Source organism: Scyliorhinus torazame, chromosome 3 (assembly GCF_047496885.1).
Source record: "Scyliorhinus torazame isolate Kashiwa2021f chromosome 3, sScyTor2.1, whole genome shotgun sequence".
NCBI classification, from domain to species: domain Eukaryota; kingdom Metazoa; phylum Chordata; class Chondrichthyes; order Carcharhiniformes; family Scyliorhinidae; genus Scyliorhinus; species Scyliorhinus torazame.
Window position 1 is genome coordinate 4,003,795 of NC_092709.1, and position 23,027 is coordinate 4,026,821.

Below are 23,027 nucleotides of genomic sequence, written 5' to 3' on the forward strand. Positions count from 1 at the left end.
GCTCCCTCAGTACTGACCCTCTGACAGTGTGGCACTCCCTCAGTACTGACCCTCTGACAGTGCAGCACTCCCTTAGTACTGGCCCTCTGACAGTGTGGCACTCCCTCAGTACTGACCCTCTGACAGTGCAGCACTCCCTCAGTACTGACCCTCTGACAGTGCAGCACTCCCTCAGTACTGACCCTCTGACAGTGTGGCACTCCCTCAATACTGACCCTCTGACATTGCAGCACTCCCTCAGTTCTGACCCTCTGACAGTGCAGTACTCCCTCAGTACCGTCCCTCTGACAGTGCAGCGCTCCCTCAGTACTGACCCTCTGACAGTGCAGTACTCCCTCAGTACTGTCCCTCTGACAGTGCGGTACTCCCTCAGTACTGACCCTCTGACAGTGCAGTACTCCCTCAGTACTGTCCCTCTGACAGTGCAGCACTCCCTCAGTACTGACCCTCTGACAGTGCAGTACTCCCTCAGTACTGTCCCTCTGACAGTGCAGCGCTCCCTCAGTACTGACCCTTTGACAGCGCGGTACTCCCTCAGTACTGTCCCTCTGACAGTGCGATACTCCCTCAGTACTGTCCCTCTGACAGTGCGGCACTCCCTCAGTGCGGCACTCCCTCAGTACTGACCCCTGACTGTGCAGTACTCCCTCAGTACTGACCCTCTGACAGTGCAGTACTCCCTCAGTACTGTCCCTCTGACAGTGCAGCACTCCCTCAGTACTGACCCTCTGACAGTGCAGTACTCCCTCAGTACTGTCCCTCTGACAGTGCAGCGCTCCCTCAGTACTGACCCTCTGACAGTGCGGTACTCCCTCAATACTGTCCCTCTGACAGTGCGATACTCCCTCAGTACTGTCCCTCTGACAGTGCGGCACTCCCTCAGTGCGGCACTCCCTCAGTACTGACCCCTGACTGTGCAGTACTCCCTCAGTACTGACCCTCTGACAGTGCAGCACTCCCTCAGTACTGACCCTCTGACAGTGCGGCACTCCCACAGTACTGACCCTCTGACAGTGCAGCACTCCCTCAGTACTGACCCTCTGACAAGGGCAATTAGGGATGGGTACTAAACGGTGACACACCCTGCGATACCCACATCCCACGAACAAACAAGCAAAACAAACATTTCATAATGATTCACTCTGGAGAACGTGGTCGTCTAATCAACCCAATTGACCTCACAAAAAGTTAGAGTTATGGAAATGACACTCACAGATACAGAGCTTTCATTGGTTGTGGTTTTTATAAAAGGTAAAACTAAGCAGATTCAAAAACCTCTTCTATTTTTTAACTTGCTAGGTGTGGAGAAAATAAATTGGATTTTGAAGCAATTGGATTGCTGTGCGAGCTGCTGAGATCTCCAGACTACAAACTGAAACTGTTGGGGTAATACCACCAAAATCCTTTCATCAATGTGCTGGAAATTGTCACTGATACATTTACATTATCGAGGGCCCTGGAATCCTGAGCAGGCCTTGGAAGTTGCTGCCCTTCTCACGCCTGGGTGAAGGATCCAGGATCATTGCCCCTCTCACAGTGCCTTTGACCTCAACACTGGCAATGGTGACAGTCACCTGTGGATTTCCGGGCCCCCCTGCGTTTGGGTTTTCGGGGAATGAATGTTGAGAATTCTTATTAATATTTTGAACTTTGGTCAATACAGTTGGACAATGGTTCTGACTATTGGTTATGGATAACTGTTAACTCTTAGATGTCTGCACAACAGACTGTCTCCAGTTCTGTTCTGAAGGGATTGTGGGACACTATGGATTGACTCTTTATACTGTGGCATTAAGACTCAACATCACAACTTGATGCCTTGAATGTGGTGATTGGTCTAAACCAAGGCAGTCAGCTCCTCCCCAGAAAACCATTCCCAAGAAACAGCTTACTGTTTCTTCCCCATCCCATCTCTTCCTTGCTCCATTTAACATCCCAGAGGCTCCGGTCTCTGACTTCTTGGACGGCAGGGTTCCAGCAAGGCTCCTACCTACAACCTTGGCTATGCCCGACTCCCGAATCTGTCACCTTGACTTGTGTCCAAGGCTCTGTCCGAGCACCATTGGTTCATTTCCTGTGCCAGTCACCTGTCCACCAGTTACCAATGGACTTTCGATCAAACCCATTTATCCTGCTGCCCTCTGAACATCAGCGGCACAATCTTCTGTTTTGGGGAATGTTTTCATTACATTTTTAACACTTTATACAAAAATACAAAACATATAAACAAAGAACCTGTAACCAAACCCTAAAGCCAAACACGCCCCCAACATCACCATCCATTCCGTGGAACAACAAAAATAAAAAAGAGACAAAGCCCCGGCTTACTGAACCCCCCTCCCCACCCCCTCACCCCCGTGCGTACGTGCGTGCGTGTGTGTGCATGTGTATGGGTGTGTGTGTGTGCCCATGTGTGGGTGTGTGTGTGGGGTGTGTTATGTGTGTGTGTGCGTGTGATATGAGTGTGCGTGTGTGTGTCTGTGTGTGATATGTGTGTGTCTGTGTGTGTGTGTGTGATATATGTGTTTGGGGGTGTGTGGGGGTGTGTGTGGGGGTGTATGTGTGGGTGTGTGTGTGCGCGTGGGTGTGTGGGGGGTGTGGGTGTGTGTGGGTGGTGTGTGTGTGTGATATGTGTGATATATGTGTGTATGATGTGTGTGTGTGTATGATGTGTGTGTGTGATATGTGTGTGCGTCTAATATGTGTGATGTATGTGTGTGTCATATGTGTGTGTGTGTTATGTGTGTGTGTGATGTGTATGTGTGTTTGTGATATGTGTGTGTGACATGTGTGTGTGTGTGTGAGATATGTGATGTGTGATGTATGTGTGTGTCATATGTGTATGTGTGTGTGATATGTGTGTGTGCCATGTGTGTGTGTGTGCGATTGTGTGTGTGTGTGTGTGTGTGATATCTGTGTGTGTGATGTGTGTGTGTTCTGTGTGTGTCTGATGTGTGTGGTGTGTGTGTGTGTGATATGTGTGTGAGTGTGTGTGTGTGTTTGTGTGTGTTTGTGAGTGTGTGTGAGTGTGTGTGGTTGTGTGATGTGTGTGTGAGTGTGTGAGAGTGTGTGTGAGAGTTTATGTGTGTGAGCGTGTGTGAGTGTGGGTGTGTGATATGTGAGTGTGTGTGTGATATGTGTGTGTGTGATGTGTGTGTGTGTGATATGTGTGTGAGTGTGTGTGTGTGAGTGTGTGTGAGTGGGTGAGTGTGGGTGTGTGATATGTGTGTCTGTGTGAGTGTGTGTGATATGTGTGTGTGATATGTGTGTGAGTGTGAGTGTGTGTGTAATGTCTGTGTGTGATATGTGTGTGAGTGTGTGTGTGTGATATGTGAGTGTGTGTGTGTGTGATATGTGTGTGTGTGATATGTGTGTGCGGGTGTGTGATATGTATGTGTGAGAGTGTGTGTGTGATATGTGTGTGAGTGTGTGTGTGGGTGATATGTGTGTGTGTGTGATATGTGTGTCAGTGTGTGAGTGTGTGTGTGTGTGAGCGTGTGTGTGTATGAGAGTGTGATATGTGTGTGAGTGTGTGTGTGAGTGTGTGTGTGAGTGTGTGTGTGTGAGTGTGTGATGAGTGTGTGTGGTGAGTGTAAGTGCGTGTGTGTGTGAGTGTGACGTGTGTGTGTGATATGTGTGTGAGTGTGTGTGGGTGTGTGTGTGGGTGTGTGATATGTGTGTGAGAGAGAGTATGTGTGTGATGTGTGTGTGATGTGTGTGAGTGTGTGTGAGTGTGTGTGTGTGATATGTATGTGTGTCTGTGTGTGTGTGTGTATGAGTGTGTGTGAGTGTGTGTGGTTGTGTGAAATGTGTGTGTGTGTGTGAGTGTGGGTGGGTGTGGGTGTGTGAGTGTGCGGGTGTGTGCGGGTGTGTGATATGTGTGTGTGTGAGTGTGAGTGTGTGAGTGTGTGTGTGTGGGTGTATGATATGTGTGTGTATGTGTGAGTGAGTGTATATGTGTGAGTGTGTGCACGTGTGGGTGTGTGATATGTGTGTGTGTGTCTGATATGTGTGTGTGTGTGGGTGTGTGATATGTGTGTGTGGGTGTGTGATGTGTGTGTGTGGGTGTGTGATGTTTGTGTGTGTGGGTGTGTGATATGTGTGTGTGTGTGTGTGTGTGAGTGAGTGTGTTTGTGAGTGTGTGTGCGTGTGGGTGGGTGATATGTGTGTGTGTGAGTGAGTGTGTGTGTGTGTGAGTGTGTCTGTGTGTGTGTGTGTGTGAGCGTGTCTGTGAGTGTATGCGTGTGTGTGAGTGTGTGTGTGGGTATGTGGTATGTGTGAGTGTGAGTGTGTGATATGTGTGTGTGTGTGAGTGTGCTTGATATGTGTGAGTGTGTGTGTGTTATGTGTGTGTGTGTGATATGTGTGTATGGGTGTGTGTGTGTGGGTGTGATATGTGTGTGACGTGTGTGCGCGATTGTGTGTGTGGTGTGTGTGTTATATGTGTGTGTGTGTGATCTGTGTGTGTGTGAGATGTGTGTGATGTGTGTTGTGTGTGTGATGTGTGTGTGTAATGTGTGTGTGAGTGTGTGTGTGATGTGTGTGAGATGTGTGTGAGTGTGTGTGTGTGGGTGTGTGATGTGTGTATGTGAGTGTGTGTGTATGCTATGTGTGAGTGTGTGTGTGTGTGTGTGTGTGTGTGAGTGAGTGTGTGTGTGTGTCAGTGTGTATGAGTGATGTGTGTGTGATGTGTTTGTGTGAGTGTGTGTGAGTGTGTGTGAATGTGTGTGAGTGTGTGTGATACGTGTGTGTGAGTGTGCGTGTTTGTGAGTGTGTGTGTGAATGTGTGGGTGTGTGATATGTGTGTGTGTGAGTGTGTGTGTGTGAGTGTTTGTGAGTGTGTGTGTGTGAGGGTGTGTGATATGCGTGTGTGTGTGTGCGAGTGTGTGTGTGTGGGTGTGTGATATGTGTGTGTGAGTGTGTGTGTGAGCGTGTGTGTGTGTGAGTGTGTGTGTGTGTGTGTGTGTGAGAGCATGCGTGTGTGTGAGTGTGTTTGGGTGGGGATGTGTGATATGTGTGTGTGTGTGTGAGTGTGTATGTGTGAGTGTGTGTGAGTGAGTGTGTGAGTGTGTGTGATGTCTGTGTGTGATGTGTGTGTTTGATATGTGAGTGTGTGTGTGTGTGATATGTGTGTGTGTGATATGTGTGTGCGGGTGTGTGATATGTATGTGTGAGAGAGTGTGTGTGATATGTGTCTGAGTGTGGGTGATATGTGTGTGATATGTGTGTCAGTGTGTGAGTGTGTGTGTGTGAGTGTGTGTGTGTGTGAGTGTGATATGTGTGTGAGTGTGTGTGTGAGTGTGAGTGTGAGTGTGTGTGTGATGTGTGTGAGTGTGTGTGTGTGATGAGTGTGAGTGTGTGTGTGTGACGTGTGTGTGTGATATGTGTGTGAGTGTGTGTGAGTGTGTGTGAGTGTGTGTGTGTGTGTGTGGGTGTGATATGTGTGTGTGAGAGAGTGTGTGAGAGAGTGTGAGTGTGAGTGTGTGTGAGTGTGATGTGTGTGTGATGTGTGTGACGTGTGTGTGTGATATGTGTGTGAGTGTGTGTGAGTGTGTGGGTGTGATATGTGTGTGTGAGAGTGTGTGAGAGAGTGTGAGTGTGAGTGTGTGTGTGTGATATGTGTGTGTGAGTGTGTGTGTGTATGAGTGTGTGAGTGTGCGTGGGTGTGTGAAATGTGTGTGTGTGTGTGTGAGTGTGGGTGTGTGAGTGTGCGGGTGTGTGCGGGTGTGTGTGTGTGTGTGAGCGTGTGTGTGTGGGTGTGTGATATGTGTGTGTGTGGGTGTATGATATGTGAGTGTATGTGTGAGTGAGTGTATGTGTGAGTGCGTGTGGGTGTGTGATATGTGTGTGTGTGTGATATGTGTGTGTGTGTGATGTGTGTGTGTGGGTGTGATATGTGTGTGTGTGTGTGTGAGTGAGTGTGTTTGTGTGTGTGTGTGATATGTGTGTGTGTGTGTGTGTGAGTGAGTGTGTGTGTGTGTGAGTGTGAGTGAGTGAGTGAGTGTGTGTGAGTGTGTGAGCGTGTCTGTGAGTGTATGCGTGTGTGTGAGTGTGTGTGTGGGTATGTGGTGTGTGTGTGTGTAAGTGTGTGTGTGTGTTTGATATGTGAGTGTGTGTGTGTGATGTGTATGTGTGTGTGTGATATGTGTGTGTGATGTGTGTGTGCGTGTGTGTGTGAGATATATGTGTGTGGGTGTGTGTGTGTGGGTGTGATGTGTGTGTGACATGTGTGTGTGGGTGTGATGTGTGTGTGTGATATGTGTGTGATGTGTGTGTTTGTGTTGTGTGTATGTGATGTGTGTGTGTGTGATGTGTGTGTGATGTGTGTGTGATATGTGTGTGTGATATGTGTGTGTGATATGTGTGTCAGGTGTGTGTGAGTGTGTGTGTGTGTGGTATGTGTGTGTGAGTGTGTGTGTATGATATGTGTGAGTGTGTGTGTGAGTGAGTGTGTGTGTGTGTGAGTGTGGTGTGTGTATGATGTGTGTGTGAGTGTGTGTGAGTGTGATGTGTGTGTGAGTGTGTGTGATGTGTGTGTGTGTGTATGAATGTGTGAGTGTGTGTGATGTGTGTGTGTGCGTGTTTGTGAGTGTGTATGTGAGTGTGAGTGTGTGTGTGTGAGTGTGTGTGTGTGTGTGAGTGTGTGAGGGCGTGTGTGTGTGGTTGTGTGATATGTGTGTGAGTGTGTGTGAGTGTGTGTGTGTGAGTGTGTGTGTGAGTATGTGTGAGTGTGAGCGTGTGTGTGTGTGAGAGCGTGCCTGTGTGTGTGTGAGTGTGTGTGGGTGGAGGTGTGTGATATGTGTGTGAGTGTGTGTGTGTGAGTGTGTATGTGTGAGTGTGTATGTGAGTGTGAGTGTGTGTGTGTGAGTGTGTGTGTGTTATATGTGTGTGTGTGTGATGTCTATGTGTGTGTGTGATATGTGTGTGTGACATGTTTGTGTGTGTGTGAGATATGTGTGTGTGGGTGTGATATGTGTGTGTGTGTATGAGTGTGTGTGGGTGTGTGAAATTGTGTGTGTGTGTGTGAGTGTGGGTGTGTGAGTGTGCGGGTGTGTGCGGGTGTGAGTGTGTGTGAGTGTGTGTGTGTGGGTGTGTGATATGTGTGTGTGTGGGTGTATGATATGTGAGTGTATGTGTGAGTGAGTGTATGTGTGAGTGCGTGTGGGTGTGTGATATGTGTGTGTGTGTGTGTGATATGTGTGTGTGTGGGTGTGTGATGTGTGTGTGTGTGTGATATGTGTGTGTGGGTGTGTGATGTGTGTGTGTGGGTGTGATATGTGTGAGTGAGTGTGTGTGTGTGAGTGTGGTGTGTGTATCATGTGTGTGTGAGTGTGTGTGAGTGTGATGTGTGTGTGTGTGTGTGTATGAATGTGTGTGAGTGTGTGTGATGTGTGTGTGTGCGTGTTTGTGAGTGTGTATGTGAGTGTGAGTGTGTGTGTGTGAGTGTGTGTGTGTGTGTGAGTGTGTGAGGGCGTGTGTGTGTGGTTGTGTGATATGTGTGTGAGTGTGTGTGTGTGTGTGTGAGTGTGTGTGTGTGAGTGTGAGCGTGTGTGTGTGTGTGAGAGCGTGCCTGTGTGTGTGTGAGTGTGTGTGGGTGGAGGTGTGTGATATGTGTGTGAGTGTGTGTGTGTGAGTGTGTATGTGTGAGTGTGTATGTGAGTGTGAGTGTGTGTGTGAGTGTGTGTTATATGTGTGTGTGTGTGATGTCTATGTGTGTGTGTGATGTGTGTGTGACATGTTTGTGTGTGTGTGAGATGTGTGTGTGTGTGTGTGTGATATGTGTGTGTGTGTGTGATGTGTGTGTGTGTGATATGTGTGTCATATGTGTGTGAGTGTGTGAGTGTGTGTGTGTGTGTGAGTGAGTGTGTGAGTGTGTGTGAGTGAGTGAGTGAGTGTGTGAGTGTGAGTGTGTGAGTGAGTGTGTGTGTGTGTGTGAGTGAGTGTGTGTGTGTGTGAGTGAGTGTGTGAGTGTGTGTGAGTGAGTGAGTGAGTGTGTGAGTGAGTGAGTGAGTGTGTGTGTGTGTGAGTGAGTGTGTGTGTCTGTGTGTGTGATGAGGATCCCATCGAGCAGCGTTCGCAAATATCCTCCACCCCCTCGAAAGAACGACTCATCCTAGCCCTAGTGAGGTGCGCTCGAAACACTACCTTTCAGCAGATAAGGCTCAGACATGGACATGATGATGTGGCATTCACCCTCCGCAGCCCCTCGCTCCACACCTCCTCTTCCAGTACTGATCCCAACTCCTCCACCCAGGTAGCTTTCCTCCTTCTACTGAGCTCAACTCTTCCCCACAATCAGCTCATACACGCTGGGTGTACTGACTCCTCTGACCCTGAACAGGAGAGAATCCACTCCAAAAGGCTGACAGCAGCACCTCCGGGAAATCCGACAAAAGCTTCTTAACAAAGCTCCGCACCTGGAGGAACCTGAACATGTCCGCGCCTAACTGCCCAAATTCTTCCCACCCCCTCTTTATTGGTCCCCCCCCCCCGCCAGGCCTCGCATGTCCCAGGTGACTAACTTTGTCGGGGGCCTCTCACCCCTCCCCAACCTCGAGTCAGCCATTACCACCGCGATGCATCATACCTTCACCACCGGCCCCTAGGCCACAGGCCCACATCAGGTGGCCGCCTGCCCCACCCAATGGGTGTGACAAAGAAAATCCCCTGGTCACTGTTAGCTCCCTAACCTCCCCCTCCCCAACCCTATACCTCCCCCCGCCATTCACCTCAACTAACACCCTCCCCAACAAACATTCTACACTCATCGAGCCTCACCAAACAGACCCAACAAGTCTCAGCCCATGCCCCCCACACCACTCCTGTTCACTAGCCTAACTTTTAGTGCTAGCAAGGTCCCCCCCCCCCCCCCCCCCCTCCCGGCCCAGCAAGGTCCTGCCCAAAAACAACCAAAACAAAGACCCCCACCCCCCAAGTCCATCCTCCCTACTTTGTTGTTCCAATCCCAGTACCCTTTTCTTTCTATCCAATGACCCTATCAGCCCCCCCCCCCGCGCTACCATCCCTCCTGACCCTAACCTCCAGAACAATCCCCCCCCCCACCAACCTCCCAGAAAGGGAAAAGCAAAAACAGAACACAACTATATTGTAATATAGGGGTAGCACGGTGGCGCAGTGGTTAGCCCTGTGCCTCACGGCACCGAGGTCCCAGGTTCGATCCAGGCTCTGGGTCACTGTCCGTGTGGAGTTTGCACATTCTCCCCGTGTTTGCGTGGGTTTCACCCCCACAAACCAAAAAAATGTGCAAGCGAGGTGGATTGGACACGCTAAATTGCCCCTTAATTGGAAAAAGTGAATTGAGTACTCTCAATTTTTAAAAAAACTACATTGTAATATTTACAGACTCCCCAACCCAACTTTCACACACAGGAAAAATCCCTCCAGCCCTCCTCACATCAGTCCTTTGTCAAAGGACAAAGAACAAAGAAAAGTACAGCACAGGAACAGGCCCTTCGGCCCTCCAAGCCCGTGCCGACCATGCTGCCCGACTAAACTACAATCTTCTACACTTCCTGGGTCCGTATCCCTCTATTCCCATCCTATTCATGTATTTGTCAAGATGCCCCTTAAATGTCACTATCGTCCCTGCTTCCACCACCTCCTCCGGTAGTGAGTTCCAGGCACCCACTACCCTCTGCGTAAAAAACTTGCCTCGTACATCTACTCTAAACCTTGCCCCTCTCACCTTAAACCTATGCCCCCTAGTAATTGACCCCTCTACCCTGGGGAAAAGCCTCTGACTATCCACCCTGTCTATGCCCCTCATAATTTTGTAGACGTCTGTCAGGTCGCCCCTCAACCTCCGTCGTTCCAGTGAGAACAAACCGAGTATATTCCACCACTCCTCATAGCTAATGCCCTCCATACCAGGCAACATCCTGGTAAAGGGCAGCACGGTAGCCTTGTGGATAGCACAATTGCTTCACAGCTCCAGGGTCCCAGGTTCGATTCTGGCTTGGGTCACTGTCTGTGCGGAGTCTGCACGTCCTCCCCGTGTGTGCGTGGGTTTCCTCCGGGTGCTCCGGTTTCCTCCCACAGTCCAAAGATGTGCAGGTTAGGTGGATTGGCCATGATAAATTGCCCTTAGTGTCCAAAATTGCCCTTAGTGTTGGGTGGGGTTACTGGGTTATGGGGGTAGGGTGGCGGTGTTGACCTTGGGTAGGGTGCTCTTTCCAAGAGCCGGTGCAGACTCGATGGGCCGAATGGCCTCCTTCTGCACTGTAAATTCTATGATAATCTATGATAAATCTCTTCTGCACCCTCTCTAAAGCCTCCACATCCTTCTGGTAGTGTGGCGACCAGAATTGAACACTATACTCCAAGTGTGGCCTAACTAAGTTTCTATACTGCTGCAACATGACTTGCCAATTCTTACACTCAATGCCCTGGCCAATGAAGGCAAGCATGCCGTATGCCTTCTTGACTACCTTCTCCACCTGTGTTGCCCCTTTCAGTGACCTGTGGACCTGTACACCTAGATCTCTCTGACTTTCAATACTCTTGAGGGTTCTACCATTCACTGTATATTTTCTCCCTGCATTAGACTATCCCAAATGCATTACCTCACATTTGTCCGGATTAAACTCCATCTGCCATCTCTCCGCCCAAGTCTCCAAACAATCTAAATCCTGCTGTATCCTCTGAAAGTCCTCATCGCCATCCGCAATTCCACCAACCTTTGTGTCGTCTGCAAACTTACTAATCAGACCAGTTACATTTTCCTCCAAATCATTTATATATATGACGAACAGCAAAGGTCCCAGCACTGATCCCTGCGGAACACCACTAGTCACAGCCCTCCAATTAGAAAAGCACCCTTCCGTTGCTACTCTCTGCCTTCTATGACCTAGCCAGTTCTGTATCCACCTTGCCAGCTCACCCCTGATTCCGTGTGACTTCACCTTTTGTACCAGTCTACCATGAGTGACCTTGTCAAAGGCCTTACTGAAGTCCATATAGACAACATCCACAGTTCTACCTGCAAAAATCATCTTTGTGACCTCTTCGAAAAACTCTATCAAGTTAGTGAGATACGACCTCCCCTTCACAGAACCGTGCTGCCTCTCACTAATACGTCCATTTGCTTCCAAATGACAGTAGATCTTGTCTCGAAGAATTCTCTCCAGTAATTTCCCTACCACTGACGTAAGGCTCACCGGCCTGTAGTTCCCTGGACTATTCTTGCTACCCTTCTTAAACAAAGGAACAACATTGGCTATTCTCCAGTCCTCCCGGACATCACCTGAAGACAGTAAGGATCCAAAGATTTCTGACAAGGCCTCAGCAATTTCCTCTCTGTCCTCCTTCAGTACCCTGATCCCATCAGGCCCTGGGGACTTATCTACCTTAATATTTTTCAAGACGCCCAACACCTCGTCTTTTGGGATCTCAATGTGACCCAGGCTATCTACACACCCTTCTCCAGACTCAACATCTACCAATTCCTTCTCTTTGGTGAATACTGATGCAAAGTATTCATTTAGTACCTCGCCCATTTCCTCTGGCTCCACACATAGATTCCTTTGCCTATCCTTCAGTGGGCCAACCCTTTCCCTGGCTACCCTCTTGCTTTTTATGTACGTGTAAAAAGCCTTGGGATTTTCCTTAACCCTATTTGCCAATGACTTTTCGTGACCCCTTCTAGCCCTCCTGACTCCTTGCTTAAGTTCCTTTCTAATTTCCTTATATTCCACACAGGCTTCGTCTGTTCCCAGCCTTCTAGCACTGACAAATGCCTCCTTTTCTTTTTGACGAGGCCTACAATATCTCTCGTTATCCAAGATTCCTGAAATTTGCCGTATTTACCCTTCTTCCACACAGGAACATGCCGGTCCTGAATTCCTTTCAACTGACACTTGAAAGCCTCCCACAGGTCAGATGTTGATTTACCCTCAAACATCCGCCCCCAATCTAGGTTCTTCAGTTCCCGCCTAATATTGTTATAATTAGCCTTCCCCCAATTTAGCACATTCACTGTAGGACCACTCTTATCCTTGTCCACCAGCACTTTAAAACTCACTGAATTGTGGTCACTGTTCCCAAAATGCTCTCCTACTGAAACTTCTACCACTTGGCCGGGCTCATTCCCCAATACCAGGTCCAGTACAGCCCCTTCCCTAGTTGGACTGTCTACATATTGTTTTAAGAAGCCCTCCTGGATGCTCCTTACAAACTCTGCCCGGTCTAAGGCCCTGGCACTAAGTGAGGCCCAGTCAATATTGGAGAAGTTGAAGTCTCCCATCACCACAACCCTGTTGTTTTTACTCTTTTCCAAAATCTGTCGACCTGTCTGCTCCTCTATCTCCGCTGGCTGTTGGGAGGCCTGTAGTAAGCCCCCAACATTGTGACTGCACCCTTCTTATTCCTGATCTCGACCCATCTAGCCTCACTGCCCTCTGAGGTGTCTTCCCATAGTACAGCTGTGATATTCTCCCTAACCAGTAGAGCAACTCCTCCACCCCTTTTACATCCCCCTCTATTCCGCCTGAAACATCTAAATCCTGGAACGTTTAGCTGCCAATCCTGTCCTTCCCTCAACCAGGTCTCTGTAATGGCAACAACATCATAGTTCCAAGTACTAATCCAAGCTCTAAGTTCATCTGCCTTACCCGTAATACTTCTTGAATTAAAATATATGCACTTCAGGCCACCAGACCCGCTGTGTTCAGCAACTTCTCCCTGTCTGCTCTGCCTCAGAGCCACACTGTCCCTATTCCCTAGTTCTCCTTCAATGCTCTCACCTTCTGACCTATTGCTCCCGTGCCCACCCCCCTGCCATACTAGTTTAAACCCTCCCGTGTGACACTAGCAAACCTCGTGGCCAGGGTATTGATAAATGCCTCATCCTTCCCCGTCATGTCAAAATGGTGATCCCTCGAGTGGCATGTGACTTTCAGCCCCTAACCGCCTTCGCCTTAGTGAAGCCCTCTCTCTGCTTCGCTAGTTCGGTACCAATGTCCTGGTAGATCCGTACTGTGTGCCCATCCCACTCAATGTTCTGACTCGTCTTGGCCCACTCCAGGAACCGCTCCTTCCCCAGTAACTGTGAAATCGGACGGTCACCGCCCATGGCGGCTCGTTCAGCTGCAGTTTCTGCCGCTGAGCACGATGCTCCCTGCCCAATCCCGGAGCGATGACCACTTCATCCTCGTCCACCAATCGAGAGACCATTTCGGAACAGTAATCGGCCGGTCTCGAGATCTCCACACCCTCCAGCAAGCCCACCACTCAGATTCAGGTGCCTCGACCGGTTCTCCGTCTCTTCAACTTTGGTCTTCAGGCCCTTATACCCGTCCGACATGAGCAGCTTTGCAGCTTCCAACGAGGCAGGCTGGTCCTCATGCTATGCCAAGCCCTCCTCCACGCCCTCCAGTGTCTCAGCTTGCTCCTTCACAGCCTTGACCATCTTGCCCAGATCCTCCTTTATCGGGCCCAGCGCCTCCTCGACGGTCGCTTTGAATGAGGTTTTAATCTTCTTTCCTGGTCATTGAAATTGAACATCCATCTGCCTGCCAAATGTCTCCAACTCCTGCGACATCACCCCCGCCAGCGTCTCTACCGGCTTGGTGCGGCCGCCTCCGCGACCTATTCTCCCCCAGATTCCTTTGCCGGGCAACCAGCCGGGGATTTCTTTCCTGTGGCCTTTATCGCTGAGGGTTTTGACATTCCTCTATCTGTTCTCCACACCAACCTACAGGGTTAGGATCCCAAATCTCCCGAAGAAACCGGGCAAAAGGGATCAAAACACTGGGACCCTGTCAGGAGCCGCCTCTCGTGCGACCTGCTTTCTCAGGAAGCCCCCAGCAGCACAATCTTAAAACTATCAAACACAACAAAAGCTTACTCTTTACTTAATGAAATAAATACATAAATTCTCCAGAACCTCGCTTCTGTCTGTCTTTGCATTTAGAAACAGGAAGAGAACATTCAGCCCCTCGAGTCTGTACTGTTAGAATTCATAGAACAAAGAACAAAGAACAAAGAAATGTACAGCACAGGAACAGGCCCTTCGGCCCTCCAAGCCCGTGCCGACCATGCTGCCCGACTAAACTATAATCTTCCTCACTTCCTGGGTCCGTATCCCTCTATTCCCATCCTATTCATGTATTTGTCAAGATGCCCCTTAAATGTCACTATCGTCCCTGCTTCCACCGCCTCCTCCGGTAGCGAGTTCCAGGCACCCACTACCCTCTGTGTAAAAAACTTGCCTCGTACATCTACTCTAAACCTTGCCCCTCTCACCTTAAACCTATGCCCCCTAGTAATTGACCCCTCTACCCTGGGGCAAAGCCTCTGACTATCCACTCTGTCTATGCCCCTCATAATTTTGTAGACCTCTATCAGGTCGCCCCTCAACCTCCGTCGTTCCAGTGAGAACAAACCGAGTTTATTCAACCGCTCCTCATAGCTAATGCCCTCCATACCAGGAAACATTCTGGTAAATCTCTTCTGCACCCTCTCTAAAGCCTCCACATCCTTCTGGTAGTGTGGCGACCAGAATTGAACACTATACTCCAAGTGTGGCCTAACTAAGGTTCTATACAGCTGCAAAATGACTTGTCAATTCTTATACTCAATGCCCCGGCCAATGAAGGCAAGCATGCCGTATGCCTTCTTGACTACCTTCTCCACCTGTGTTGCCCCTTTCAGTGACCTGTGGACCTGTACACTTAGTTGTCTCTGACTTTCAATACTCTTGAGGGTTCTACCATGCACTGTATATTCCCTACCTGCATTAGACCTTCCAAAATGCATTACCTCACATTTGTCCGGATTAAACTCCATCTGCCATCTCTCCGCCCAAGTAACATATGATGAACGTCTGAGGATCCTGGGATTATATTCATTGGAGTTTAGGAGGTTGAGGGGAGATCTAATAGAAACTTACAAGATAATGAATGGCTTAGATAGGGTGGATGTAGGGAAGTTGTTTCCATTAGCAGGGGAGACTAGGACCCGGGGGCACAGCCTTAGAATAAAAGGGAGTCACTTTAGAACAGAGATGAGGAGAAATTTCTTCAGCCAGAGAGTGGTGGGTCTGTGGAATTCATTGCCACAGAGGGCGGTGGAGGCCGGGACGTTGAGTGTCTTTAAGTCAGAAATTGATAAATTCTTGATTTCTAGAGGAATTAAGGGCTATGGAGAGAGAGCGGGTAAATGGAGTTGAAATCAGCCATGATTGAATGGTGGAGTGGACTCGATGGGCCGAATGGCCTTACTTCCGCTCCTATGTCTTTTGGTCTTATGGTCTCCAAACAATCTAAATCCTGCTGTATCCTCTGACAGTCCTCATCGCTATCCGCAATTCCACCAACCTTTGTGTCGTCTGCAAACTTACTAATCAGACCAGTTACATTTTCCTCCAAATCATTTATATACACTACAAACAGCAAAGGTCCCAGCACAGATCCCTGCGGAACACCACTGATCACAGCCCTCCAATTAGAAAAGCACCCTTCCATTGCTACTCTCTGCCTTCTATGACCTAGCCAGTTCTGTATCCACCTTGCCAGCTCACCCCTGATCCCGTGTGACTCCACCTTTTGTACCAGTCTGCCATGAGGGACCTTGTCAAAGGCCTTACTGAAGTCCATATAGACAATATCCACTGCCCTACCTGCATCAATCATCTTTGTGACCTCCTCGAAAAACTCTATCAAGTTAGTGAGACACAACCTCCCCTTCACAAAACCATGCTGCCTCTCACTAATACGTCCATTTGCTTCCAAATGGGAGTAGATCCTGTCTCGAAGAATTCTCTCCAGTAATTTCCCTACCACTGAAGTAAGGCTCACCGGCCTGTAGTTCCCTGGATTATCCTTGCTACCCTTCTTAAACAGAGGAACAACATTGGCTATTCTCCAGTCCTCCGGGGCATCACCTGAAGACAGTGAGGATCTAAAGATTTCTGTCAAGGCTTCCGCAATTTCCTCTCCAGCCTCCTTCAGTATTCTGGGGTAGATCCCATCAGGCCCTGGGGACTTATCCACCTTAATATTTTTCAAGACGCCCAACACCTCGTCTTTTTGGATCTCAATGTGACCCAGGCTATCTACACACCCTTCTCCAGACTCAACATCGACTAATTCCTTCTCTTTGGTGAATACTGATGCAAAGTATTCATTTAGTACCTCGCCCATTTCCTCTGGCTCCACACATAGATTCCCTTGCCTATCCTTCAGTGGGCCAACCCTTTCCCTGGCTACCCTCTTGCTTTTTATGTACGTGTAAAAAGCCTTGGGATTTTCCTTAACCCTCTTTGCCAATGACTTTTCGTGACCCCTTCTAGCCCTCCTGACTCCTTGCTTAAGTTCCTTTCTACTTTCCTTATATTCCACACAGGCTTTGTCTGTTCCCAGCCTTTTAGCCCTGACAAATGCCTCCTTTTTCTTTTTGACGAGGCCTACAATATCTCTCGTTATCCAAGGTTTTCGAAAATTGCCGTATTTATCCTTCTTCCTCACAGGAACATGCCGGTCCTGAATTCCTTTCAACTGACACTAGAAAGCCTCCCACATGTCAGGTGTTGATTTACCCTCAAACATCCGCCCCCAATCTAGGTTCTTCAGTTCCCGCCTAATATTGTTATAATTAGCCTTCCCCCAATTTAGCACATTCATCCTAGGACCACTCTTATCCTTGTCCACCAGCACTTTAAAACTTACTGAATTGTGGTCACTGTTCCCGAAATTCTCCCCTACTGAAACTTGCAGCACCTGGCCGGGCTCATTCCCCAATACCAGGTCCAGTACCGCCCCTTCCCTAGTTGGACTGTCTACATATTGTTTTAAGAAGCCCTCCTGGATGCTCCTTACAAACTCTGCCCCATCTAAGCCCCTGGCACTAAGTGAGTCCCAGTCAATATTGGGGAAGTTGAAGTCTCCCATCACCACAACCCTGTTGTTTTTACTCTTTTCCAAAATCTGTCTACCTATCTGCTCCTCTATCTCCCGCTGGCTGTTGGGAGGCCTGTAGTAAACCCCCAACATTGTGACTGCACCCTTCTTATTCCTGATCTCTACCCATCTAGCCTCACTGCCCTCTGAGGTGTCCTCCAGTAGTGCAGCTGTGATACTCTCCCTAACCAGTAGCGCAACTCCGCCTCCCCTTTTACATCCCCCTCTATCCCGCCTGAAACATCTAAATCCTGGAACGTTTAGCTGCCAATCCTGCTCTTCCCTCAACCAGGTCTCTGTAATGGCAACAACATCATAGTTCCAAGTATTAATCCAAGCTCTAAGTTCATCTGCCTTACCTGTTACACTTCTTGCATTAAAACATATGCACTTCAGGCCACCAGACCCGCTGTGTTCAGCAACTTCTCCCTGTCTGCTCTGCCTCAGAGCCACACTGTCCCTATTCCCTAGTTCTCCCTCAATGCTCTCACCTTCTGACCTAATGCTCCCGTGCCCACCCCCCTGCCATACTAGTTTAAACCCTCCCGTGTGACACTAGCAAACCTCGCGGCCAGGATATTTATGCCTCTCCGGTTTAGATGCAACCCGTCCTTCTTATATAGGTCACACCTGCCCCGGAAGAGCTCCCAGTGGTCCAGATAATGGAAACCCTCCCTCCTACACCAGCTGTTGAGCCACGTGTTTAGCTGCTCTATCTAGAATTTACAGTCCTGTGTTATTCAGGGAGATTGTGACTAATCTTGGATCTAACTCTATACAGCTGACTTGGTTCCATATAAACTTTTATAATCCACGCCAAGCAAAATAAATCTTTCTGTCTCAGATTTAAATGATGAATTAGCACAGGCTTTAAATATTGCTGTAACTTAAGATATTGAAAACCTCAATTTAGAATTAAAGTTTTAAATTCATTGATTATTCCTGTGGTCTAATTGGTTGTCCAGGTTTCTGTCTGATGTCCCTGTTCTCCATCCTCACATTAAAATGCAATTAAAAATAATGATTCCTTTGCAATTCCCTCAATTCACCGCTATTGTAAATTTTACACTATTCATTCAATTTTATTTTTATAAAAATAATTTGGCTAGTTGGGTGGAATTCTTTATTTTCGAGATGAAGTGTGATGGCGGGAAGCGCCTGCCGCCCCCCTTTGGTGAGGATGGCAAGATCCCACAGCAGATTCTGCGCTTGGATCCTCAATAATTACCCACAGGCGAGCCTCTTTCCCAATCACCCGGAAGACCGGCACCTGATTGGTCTGCCTACCGTCAGCTGGCGGCTTTGGATGTCCCAGCACCATATTTAATCCCAATCCAGCACGAGTGCTTCACTCTCTGCAGCCTGTTCTCAGGAGACCCTCCGACGTGTCCCGAACACAGATGCAAAAGCCCAGCGGCCTCCGGAAGAAGGCAGCATCACCTTTCACATGCCCCCCAGCAATAGCCGCGGGGGGATTATCAGATGTGTGACTCTCTGCGCACTGCCTTTCCTCTTTGCCCAAACCAGGACATGTACTTCAGGGTGAGAGCTCTACGCTGGTCTGCACTTGCTGTGTGACAGAGTTTGAAGCTTTACGTGGTGCAGGAAACACCCAGCCTCCACTCCCATCACTGTTCCTCCTTGCTGGACTGTACGTTGACAGCGTGAGCACATCAGCAGGACACTGATGACCACAGCTGGGCCCTGATGGGAGTTGTGAGCTCGTCAGGCCCGAGTGTGAAATCAGCGATGGTTCAGTTATTCCTTCAGAAGTCACAAAATGGCTTGGAGGACGAGAGGAGATGTTTCCTGATGATTGGACTTGTAGATTTACTCCTCATAGAATCATAGAATTTTCAGTGCAGAGGAGGCTGTTTGCCCCATCGAGCCTGCACCGACCCGTGGAAACAGTACCCCCACCTAGGCCCACGCCCCAACCCTATCCCTGTAACCCAGTAAACCCAATAACCTTTTGGACACTAAGGGCAATTTATCATGGCCAATCCACCTAACCTGCAGATCTTTGGACTGTGGGAGGAAACCGGAGCACCCGGAGGAAACCCACGCAGACACGGGGAGAACGTGTAAATTTAGCACAGTCACCTGAGGCGGGAATTGAACCCGGGTCCCTGGCGCTGTGAAGCAGCAGTGCTAACCACTGTGCCACCACAAACACTGGTGTCTAACGTGGGGCTTGAGTCGATGACCCTGAGCTTAAGAGTCTCGTGCTCCAACGACTGAGCTAGCCAGACAGCTGGCTAGGCAGCCAGACAGTTGGCTAGACAGCCAGGCAGCTGGCTAGACAGCCAGGCAGCTGGTTAGACAGCCAGACAGCTGGCTAGACCGCCAGACAGCTGGCTAGACCGCCAGACAGCTGGCTAGACCGCCAGACAGCTGGTTAGACCGCAAGACAGCTGGTTAGACCGCCAGACAGCTGGCTAGACAGCCAGACAGTGGTAATAGGATAAACTGGGAACACATTTAACGGAATATTAAACAAAATGCTTCAAAGCTATTGGTGCTTGGTTAATCTTCTTAAAAGTGACTGCACTCAGTAACAGCAGTGTGTGTATAGTTTGAATGGACTCAGTAACAGCAGTGTGTTGTATAGTTTGAATGGGCTCAGTAACAGCAGTGTGTTGTATAGTTTGAATGGGCTCAGTAACAGCAGTGTGTGTATAGTTTGAATGGGCTCAGTAACAGCAGTGTGTTGTATAGTTTGAATGGACTCAGTAACAGCAGTGTGTGTATAGTTTGAATGGGCTCAGTAACAGCAGTGTGTTGTATAGTTTGAATGGACTCAGTAACAGCAGTGTGTGTATAGTTTGAATGGGCTCAGTAACAGCAGTGTGTGTATAGTTTGAATGGGCTCAGTAACAGCAGTGTGTTGTATAGTTTGAATGGACTCAGTAACAGCAGTGTGTGTATAGTTTGAATGGGCTCAGTAACAGCAGTGTGTGTAGAGTTTGAATGGGCTCAGTAACAGCAGTGTGTGTATAGTTTGAATGGGCTCAGTAACAGCAGTGTGTTGTATAGTTTGAATGGACTCAGTAACAGCAGTGTGTGTATAGTTTGAATGGGCTCAGTAACAGCAGTGTGTGTATAGTTTGAATGGACTCAGTAACAGCAGTGTGTGTATAGTTTGAATGGGCTCAGTAACAGCAGTGTGTGTATAGTTTGAATGGGCTCAGTAACAGCAGTGTGTGTATAGTTTGAATGGGCTCAGTAACAGCAGTGTGTGTATAGTTTGAATGGACTCAGTAACAGCAGTGTGTTGTATAGTTTGAATGGGCTCAGTAACAGCAGTGTGTTGTATAGTTTGAATGGGCTCAGTAACAGTAGTGTGTGTATAGTTTGAATGGGCTCAGTAACAGCAGTGTGTTGTATAGTTTGAATGGGCTCAGTAACAGCAGTGTGTTGTATAGTTTTGAATGGACTCAGTAACAGCAGTGTGTGTATAGTTTGAATGGACTCAGTAACAGCAGTGTGTTGTATAGTTTGAATGGGCTCAGTAACAGCAGTGTGTTGTATAGTTTGAATGGGCTCAGTAACAGTAGTGTGTGTATAGTTTGAATGGGCTCAGTAACAGCAGTGTGTTGTATAGTTTGAATGGGCTCAGTAACAGCAGTGTGTTGTATAGTTTGAATGGGCTCAGTAACAGCAGTGTGTTGTATAGTTTGAATGGACTCAGTACAGCAGTGTGTGTATAGTGTGAATGGGCTCAGTAACAGCAGTGTGTTGTATAGTTTGAATGGACTCAGTAACAGCAGTGTGTTGTATAGTTTGAATGGGCTCAGTAACAGCAGTGTGTTGTATAGTTTGAATGGACTCAGTAACAGCAGTGTGTTGTATAGTTTGAATGGGCTCAGTAACAGCAGTGTGTTGTATAGTTTGAATGGGCTCAGTAAAAGCAGTGTGTTGTATAGTTTGAATGGACTCAGTAACAGCAGTGTATTGTATAGTTTGAATGGACTCAGTAACAGCAGTGTGTGTATAGTTTGAATGGGCTCAGTAACAGCAGTGTGTTGTATAGTTTGAATGGACTCAGGAACAGCAGTGTGTTGTATAGTTTGAATGGACTCAGTAACAGCAGTGTGTGTATAGTTTGAATGGACTCAGTAACAGCAGTGTGTTGTATAGTTTGAATGGGCTCAGTAACAGTAGTGTGTGTATAGTTTGAATGGACTCAGTAACAGCAGTGTGTTGTATAGTTTGAATGGACTCAGTAACAGCAGTGTGTTGTATAGTTTGAATGGACTCAGTAACAGCAGTGTGTTGTATAGTTTGAATGGGCTCAGTAACAGCAGTGTGTTGTATAGTTTGAATGGACTCAGTAACAGCAGTGTGTGTATAGTTTGAATGGGCTCAGTAACAGCAGTGTGTTGTATAGTTTGAATGGACTCAGTAACAGCAGTGTGTTGTATAGTTTGAATGGACTCAGTAACAGTAGTGTGTGTATAGTTTGAATGGGCTCAGTAACAGTAGTGTGTTGTATAGTTTGAATGGACTCAGTAACAGCAGTGTGTTGTATAGTTTGAATGGGCTCAGTAACAGCAGTGTGTTGTATAGTTTGAATGGACTCAGTAACAGTAGTGTGTGTATAGTTTGAATGGGCTCAGTAACAGTAGTGTGTTGTATAGTTTGAATGGACTCAGTAACAGCAGTGTGTTGTATAGTTTGAATGGGCTCAGTAACAGCAGTGTGTTGTATAGTTTGAATGGGCTCAGTAACAGCAGTGTGTTGTATAGTTTGAATGGGCTCAGTAACAGCAGTGTGTTGTATAGTTTGAATGGGCTCAGTAACAGCAGTGTGTTGTATAGTTTGAATGGGCTCAGTAACAGCAGTGTGTTGTATAGTTTGAATGGGCTCAGTAACAGCAGTGTGTTGTATAGTTTGAATGGACTCAGTAACAGCAGTGTGTTGTATAGTTTGAATGGACTCAGTAACAGCAGTGTGTTGTATAGTTTGAATGGGCTCAGTAACAGCAGTGTGTTGTATAGTTTGAATGGGCTCAGTAACAGCAGTGTGTTGTATAGTTTGAATGGGCTCAGTAACAGCAGTGTGTTGTATAGTTTGAATGGACTCAGTAACAGCAGTGTGTTGTATAGTTTGAATGGACTCAGTAACAGCAGTGTGTTGTATAGTTTGAATGGGCTCAGTAACAGCAGTGTGTTGTATAGTTTGAATGGACTCAGTAACAGCAGTGTGTTGTATAGTTTGAATGGGCTCAGTAACAGCAGTGTGTTGTATAGTTTGAATGGGCTCAGTAACAGCAGTGTGTTGTATAGTTTGAATGGGCTCAGTAACAGCAGTGTGTTGTATAGTTTGAATGGGCTCAGTAACAGCAGTGTGTTGTATAGTTTGAATGGACTCAGTAACAGCAGTGTGTTGTATAGTTTGAATGGGCTCAGTAACAGCAGTGTGTTGTATAGTTTGAATGGGCTCAGTAACAGCAGTGTGTTGTATAGTTTGAATGGGCTCAGTAACAGCAGTGTGTGTATAGTTTGAATGGGCTCAGTAACAGCAGTGTGTTGTATAGTTTGAATGGGCTCAGTAACAGCAATGTGTTGTATAGTTTGAATGGGCTCAGTAACAGCAATGTGTTGTATAGTTTGAATGGGCTCAGTAACAGCAGTGTGTTGTATAGTTTGAATGGGCTCAGTAACAGCAGTGTGTTGTATAGTTTGAATGGGCTCAGTAACAGCAGTGTGTTGTATAGTTTGAATGGGCTCAGTAACAGCAGTGTGTTGTATAGTTTGAATGGCTCAGTAACAGCAATGTGTTGTATAGTTTGAATGGGCTCAGTAACAGCAGTGTGTTGTATAGTTTGAATGGGCTCAGTAACAGCAGTGTGTTGTATAGTTTGAATGGACTCAGTAACAGCAGTGTGTTGTATAGTTTGAATGGGCTCAGTAACAGCAGTGTGTTGTATAGTTTGAATGGACTCAGTAACAGCAGTGTGTGTATAGTTTGAATGGGCTCAGTAACAGCAGTGTGTTGTATAGTTTGAATGGGCTCAGTAACAGCAGTGTGTTGTATAGTTTGAATGGACTCAGTAACAGCAGTGTGTGTATAGTTTGAATGGGCTCAGTAACAGCAGTGTGTTGTATA

The 23,027-nt window shown here is 47.7% G+C and overlaps 1 protein-coding gene across 1 annotated transcript in view; it reads left to right on the top strand.

The window, feature by feature from the left end:
* Window positions 1–23,027, top strand: part of LOC140408254 (NACHT, LRR and PYD domains-containing protein 3-like) — a 132,573-nt gene that overhangs the window by 73,194 nt on the left and 36,352 nt on the right. The window contains exon 4 of the mRNA XM_072495210.1: window positions 1,300–1,386. Coding sequence (XP_072351311.1) covers window positions 1,300–1,386 — 87 coding nt within the window. The remainder of the gene's footprint in view (window positions 1–1,299; window positions 1,387–23,027) is intronic.